The sequence below is a fragment of the Penaeus monodon genome, chromosome 26, assembly GCF_015228065.2.
Source record: "Penaeus monodon isolate SGIC_2016 chromosome 26, NSTDA_Pmon_1, whole genome shotgun sequence".
Lineage (NCBI taxonomy): Eukaryota > Metazoa > Arthropoda > Malacostraca > Decapoda > Penaeidae > Penaeus > Penaeus monodon.
In genome coordinates this window covers 17842247-17850677 of record NC_051411.1, presented here as the reverse complement: position 1 = coordinate 17850677, position 8431 = coordinate 17842247, and the positions used below count along the sequence as shown (strand labels likewise).

The following is an 8431-nucleotide window of genomic DNA, read 5'->3' as shown; positions in this document are numbered from 1 at the left end:
CTTTTCCTTTTTGGTTTTTTCCCCCCCGTTTGCTTTTTTTTTCTCCCTTACATTACCACCCTCCCAATGTCACCCTCCTTCTCTTTATCTCCCTTCCTCAACTGTAGTCATACTCTGTCATATGAATCAAGCCTTTATGTGTTCTCTTATCAGAGTTTGGCAGTAGCGGGTAGGGGCCCGGGGGGGCGGCGCGCATGGGAGCTGTAGGAGATACGGAAGAAACAGGGGTGGGAGTGGTCGGGTTTGGGCCCCTCCATCGGAGAAGATACTGTCTTCGCTTTTTGGTGGTGCCTCATCAGGGAATCATAATTGTTGCAGCCAGGTAATTAATATATAGATTACTGACTTTTCCTTTTTTTTCTCTTGAAATCATGCACTTCTAATATTATATATATAGACCAGCATATATATTAGATGTTGTGCTGATATCTTCTACTCTTTTCAAAAACCATTTTAACCCTAAACTGACAGACATGGCATATACATACATGCCACACCCACTGTGAGTTTGTTTTATTAATTGCCCTTGCATATAGATAGCTCCAGTTGTGTTAAGTCGCCAGTGAGCCAATTATGAGTACTACCTGTCTGATTACGCTTTTCATTGATTTTTGAAAAATATTTTGTTATTTTATATTGCAGTTACCAATGTCAATAACATTATAGTTATGGTATTAATAAAAAAAAAAAAAGGAAAAAATAACTTTCCCACAAATTCAAGGAAAGGTGATATCAGGTAAAGTCAAAAAGTTCCTATTAACCCCTTTTGGGGGTAAGCACTAGCAGGCCATTTTGTGCAAAACTAAAAATAAAAAATTTAAAAAAAAAAATCAAAATGGGCACAGCTTTTTCGGCAATTTGGGGGTTTAAAAGATAAACAAAAAAAATACATAAATTTTAAAATTATCAATTATATATATTTCATATACAATAATAAATGTTACTGAGGTTATAATAATGAAATTGCAAATTTTTTGTTGTTTTTTGGTTAGAAAAACATGCTTAACTTTCCCATCTCTCTTGTTTCTATTGTCTTTTGATTTTCTCTCTCATCTCTTTCATAATCTTCAGTTTTTATGTGAATTTATAATATTTGTTATTAATGTTTTATTTTACATATTTGGATAGATTTACTGTTGCTGAAGATGACTGTGGTGTCCCTTATTGTTTGTCACTGGTGGTACCTCTTGAAGAGTATGAGTACTTTCTTCCACTGACAAATACTGTAACTACATGGCTTATCAATATAGCAGCCACCACCAGACTTCTCGTTACAAAGGTTGGTTCAATACCCGTACCCTCTCACTCTCTCTCTGTTCTTCCCTCCCTCCCTCCCTCCCTCTGTCCCTCCCCCCCTCTCTCCCTCCCTCCCTCCCTCCCTCCTCTTCCCACTCCCCCCCCTCCATCCTTCTCTCTCTTCATTGCTCTCACCCTCTCTTTATTTTGTATGTAAATATAGTAGAGTCGTTGAGTATACTCTTGTCTTGAAGTAAGAACAATTATGAGATCATTACAGTGTACCTGTTTTAAAAACATTATCGCTTATAATTATTAAATCTAATCTTTCCAGTATGGGCTTGAGGGCGGAGGACGCATAAAACACAAGTTGGTGGAACTCTGTGACATTTTAGTGGCTTTACGGAGTGCCTGTTTAGACCAATATCCCCTGACACCTGCCGGGCCCCCCTATGGGCGAGATTAGCAAGATTATCCTCACTTCACATCTACAGACTTTAGGGTCAACACTGGTGGTTGCTGATTCACCTAATGCTGCAAATAAGGTGATCTTGCTCTACCTTTATATTTTTTTAAAGTGGAAAATAAAATAATAGATTGATATATCCTAATCAAGATCTGTATATGAGAATATTATATAAATATTAATTTTCATTTTATCATTCCTTTGTCTAATGAAAAGAGTATATATATATATATAATATATATATATATATATATTATAATAATATATATATATAAATTTTTACACACAAAAACACACACACACAAAACCCCCAACCCCAACACACACACACACAAACCAAACCAAAAACACACCACAAACCACACACAAAACCCCACAAACAACCACACCACACCACACACACACCACACAACACACCACACACACACACACACACACCACACAACACACACACACAACACACACACAACCCCCACATCTAATAATAGAAATATATTGTATTAATTAATAGCATATATAAAAAAAATATTTAAATAAAAATATTTTAATATAAAATATTATTATATATTTTTTTTTTTTTTTTTTTTTTTTTTTTTTTTTTTTTTTTTTTTTTTTTTTTTTTTTTCTATATATATTTTTTTTTTTTTTAAATTATATATATTTTTTTAAATTATATTATATAATTTTTTTATAATATATTTTATATTATTTTTTTATATATATAATATATATTTTTATATAATATATTTTTTAATATATATATAATATTTTTTAAAATATATATATTTTTAATATGTATTTATATATTATATTTTATATATATTATTTTTATATATATTAATAAAATAATTTAATATATAAATAAATAAATTTTATATAAAAATTTATAAATTTAAATTATATAATATATAATAATATAATAAATTATAATATATACAATTTTATATCTTTTTATATTAAAATAATAAAATATAAAAATTACATAATAAATATATTCCTTTAATATAAGATATTAAAACATATAAATATAATATATATAATATATATATTTTAATATAAAACATAATATATTGAATTATTATAATATATATAATTTTATTTAAATATTTTATAGAATATAAAAATAATAGGATATAATATATATTATATATAAATAATTATATAAAATATATAAGAATATATCTTATTTATATAATATAAACTATAATATTATATATTTTATAAAATGCTTAATATTTATTATATATATTATATAATATATATAATATAAAAATATAAAATTTTTATATATATATATATATATATATAATAATATAAATAATTATATTTATAAATTTTTTAAATAATTATTATTATATAAATATAATTTATTATTTATATATATATATATATATATTATAATATATATATTTTTATGCATTAAATAAAAATTTTTTATATATATATATATGCATTATTTATATATAAAATTTGTAAATAAGATTTTATATGAAATATTATATAATATTAATTTATTTATATTTTTTAATAAAAGATATATATATATATATATATATTTTTATATATATATTATATATATAATATATATATATATTATATATATATATATAATTTTTTTTAACCAAAAAAAAAAAAAAAAAAAACAAAACAAAAAAAAAAAAAAAAAAAACAAAAAAAAACAAAAAAAAACAAAAAAAAAAAATAAAAAAAAAAAAAAAAAATTATTAAAAAAATTAAAAATTTTATTATTGTATTAATATAAAATAATATATAAATATATATAATATATTTATATATATATATTTTATATATATATGCTTTTATATATAGTAAAATAGTTTTAAAAATATATAAAAATTTTTAATTTTTTTTTTTAATATTTTTTTAAATAAAATATATATATATATATTATATATATATATTATATATATATAATATATATATTATATATTTATAAAATATTTTATATCCCAAAAAAAAAAAAAAAAAAAAAACCCAAAAAAAAAAACCAAAAAAAAAAAAAAAAAAGAAAAAGCCCAAAAAACAAAAAAAAAAAAAAAAAAAAAAAAAAAACAAAATTTTAATGATTAAAATTAATATATTTTGGTATTAATATAAATTTTAATTATAAAATTTTATATATATATATATTTTATAAAATAATATATATTTATATTTTAATATGAATTTTATTATATATTATATTATATTATTATTATATATTATATTATATAATTATATATATATATTTTATAATATATATATAATATTTAATTTATAAATTATATTATATTATATTATATAAAATAATATATATATATATATAAATATTTATATAATATATATATATATATATATTTAATCATTATAATTAAAATTATAGAAATATTAATATATATATATATATATATATTTTTTTTAATAAAATTTTATAATATATTTATATAATATATAATATATAATATATATTAAAATATATAATATATATAATATATATACTATTATAATATATATATATAAATATAATAAAAATATATTATAAATATATATACATATTATATATATATAAATATATAAAAAATATGAAATAAATATATATAATTATATATATATATAAATATATAATATGCATATATATAATGCATATATAAATTATGCATATATATATATATAAAAAAATATATTTTTTAATATATTTTATATCAATATATTATATAATATATTATATATTTTATATATATAATATATATATATATAAATATATATATATATTATAATATATTTTATATATATAGATTATATATATATTTATTATATTTATCTTATTATTTTATTATATAAAATTTATATATTATTATATATCTATATATATATATATATAAAATTTATAATAATTTTTTTAAAAATTATTTTTTATTATATTTTAAATATTATATATTTAATATATATAATATGCATTATATATATCGTATTATATATATATGCATTATTTATATATATGTATATTCTTCTTTTAACGGTAGGTTCATGTCTGAGCCGCCGTGGTCACAGCATGACACTTAATTGTAGTTTTCATGTTGTGATGCTCTTGGAGTGAGTACGTGGTAGGGTCCCCAGTTCCTTTCTACGGAGAGTGCCGGTGGTACCTTTTTAGGTAATCATTCTCTCTATTTATCCGGGCTTGGGACCAGCACTTGATTTGGGCGGGCTTGGCCACCAGTGGCTAAGTAGGCAATCAAGGTGAAGTTCCTTGCCCAAGGGAACAACGCGGCGGTCGGTGACTCGAACCCTTGAATTCAGATTGCCGTCGTGACAGTCTTGAGTCCGACGCTCTTATATGTATATATATGCATTATGTATATATATGCATTATATATCTATATATATATATATATATGTATATATATACATATATATATATAATGTGTATATATATATATACATATATATATAATATATATAATATATAATATATAAAATATATATATATATATATAAAATTTAATATATTATATATATGTAATGATAAATATATATGTAATATAATATATATATATGTAATATACATATATATATATATATGTAAAATTATATATATGTATATATATATATATATATATATATATATATATATTAATATATATATATATATATATATAAACGTTGGGTTCATGTTTGAGCCGCCGTGGTCACAGCATGATAATTAATTGTAGTTTTCATATTGTGATTGCTCTTGGAGTGAGTCCGTGGTAGGGTCCCCAGTTCCTTTACACGGAGAGTGACGGTGTTACCTTTTAGGTAATCATTCTCTCTATTTATCCAGGCTTAGAACCAGCACTGACTTGGGCTGGATTGGCCACCCAGTGGCTAGGTAGCCAGTCGAGCTGAAGTTCCTTGCCAAAGGGAACAACACGTCATGCTGTCGTGACAATCTTCAGTCCGGTGCTTTAACCACTGGACCACCGCAGCCTATCCATATATATATATATATATATATATATATATATACATATATATATACATATATTATACTATATATATACATATATATTTTTACATTTTATATACATATTATATACATATATATATACATATAATATATATATATATATATATATATATTATATAAAATATATATATTCATTTTGCATATATATATCATATGCATATATATACCATATGCATATTTTATACCAATGCATATATTTTACCTAGCATATTATACCTATGCATATAATAAAATATATTATATATATTATATTTTATATTGTATATTTATATATAATATAATATATATATATTTATAATCATATGCATATATAATTACCCATATGCATATAGTTTTATATATCATATGCAATATATATCAATTTTCCATTATATGATATATATATGCATATGATATAAAATTATTATTGCATATGATAATAATATATATATATTTTATATATATATAAAATATATTAAATATTTTATAATATGAAAATATATAAAATTTTATATATATCATATATATTTTATATAATATATTATATATAATTTTTATATATGTAATATATGTATTTATATATATATATATATATATATAATATAAAACAATGCATATATATATAATATATATATAATTATATATAAATATATACATATATTCATTATGCAATATATAAATATATACATTATATCATATATATTAATATTTATATATATTAATATATATTAATATAATATTATATATATATAAAATTTATATAATATGTATATATAATATTTATTTAAAAATATTGCATTACTTATAAAAATTTATCTATCTTTTAATTTTATATATAATTTTATTATATATATTATATATATATATTATTTATATATATATATATTATATAGCATTATTTTCATATATAATATATATTTAAAATTATATATATATAGATGATAAAGTAGATAATAGATTTTTAAAATAAGTATATGCCAAAATAAAAAAATATATATATAGTATTATATATTATATTATATATAAATTTATATAATGCATATAGAAAATATTATTTATTTTTATATATTATATATTATTATTATATATATAATATTATCTAAAATGTTATATATATGTATTTTTATATAAAATTGCATATATTTTATATATGTTTATTTTTATAATCATATATTAATTTTATATATATATATTAAAAGATATTTTATGTTATATAGTTTATATTAAAACATATTATATACATATATATTATAGCATATATATATATCAATTTATATAATATTATTATATTATTTTATCTATATATATCTTATATATATTATATTATATTTTTAAATTTATGAATATATAATTATTTATATATTTTTGCATTATATTTTATTATTTTAAAATATTATTATTTTTGTTATATTTTATATATGTTTTTTTTATTTTATGCATTTTATAATTGTATTATTTTTATATATGGATATTTTTAATATTATATTTTAATAATTTTAATTTATATATATATATATGTAGACTATACATATATATTTATTTACTATATCTCAAAAGATATTTTCACACATATTACACAACACACAACACCAAACAACACACACACACCCCACACCCCACCACAATTTTTAAATATATATAATATATATATATATATAATATATTTGCTATTTTAAAGATATATTTTATGTATATATAAAATATATAAAATTATTAATTATATCAAATTTTATATATAGAATATTTTAATTAATTATAAAAATTATATATGATATTATAATAATAATATAATATAATAATATAATATATATATATATATGCATAATAAAATTTATAATTTGCATAAATAAATATTTTATATATAAAATTATATTTATATTTTATATTTAATATATTATATATATATGCATAATATATAAAATTTATATATATTATATAATTTATTATATATATATATATTTAGCATTATATATATATATATATATAATATATATATATTTTTTGCAATTATATATATATATAATATATATATAAAATATATATATTATAATATGTATTTTTAAATTATATTATTTTTTTTATATTATGCATTTTAATATATGTGTATTATTTAATATATGGATATATAATAAATATTATTATTATATTATATATTATTTTGTCATATACATAATATGTATATTTTAACATATATACTCAAAAGATATATTCACACAAATTACACACACACACAACCACACCCACAACACACACACACACCCCCACACAACACACACACCCCACATATATTAATATTATTAATAATATATTTAAATATTTTTTATAAAATAAATATATTTATGCATATTTATAAAGATATTTTATGTATTAAAAATTTTAATAATATTTTAATTATAATATATTAATATATTAATATTAGATATTATATTAGATTATAAAAATAAATTATATATAAAATTATATATATATGCATATTTATAAAGATATATTTATGTATTTCATATTATATAAATTAATAATTTTATATATATTATATTATATATATAAAATTTGCATATTTTACAATATATTATTTTTAATTTTATTTTTTAATTTATTTTAAATTATTATATTTGTGGTTATATTATATATATTATTATATTATATATACATATATTATTCTTTAAAAATTATATTTTAAAATTATATTTTTTATTTTCCCTTAAAAATTTTTTTTTTATTTATTTCCTATTTTTCATTAT

General features: G+C 17.6%; 1 protein-coding gene across 1 annotated transcript in view; it reads left to right on the top strand.

Annotated features, from left to right (window-relative positions):
* The first annotated feature begins 236 nt into the window (after window positions 1–236).
* LOC119589964 overlaps window positions 237–8431 on the top strand; it is a 14125-nt gene continuing 5930 nt past the window's right edge. The window contains exons 1-3 of the mRNA XM_037938653.1: window positions 237–322; window positions 1129–1279; window positions 1571–1781. Coding sequence (XP_037794581.1) covers window positions 1689–1781 — 93 coding nt within the window. The 5' untranslated portion in view covers window positions 237–322; window positions 1129–1279; window positions 1571–1688. The remainder of the gene's footprint in view (window positions 323–1128; window positions 1280–1570; window positions 1782–8431) is intronic.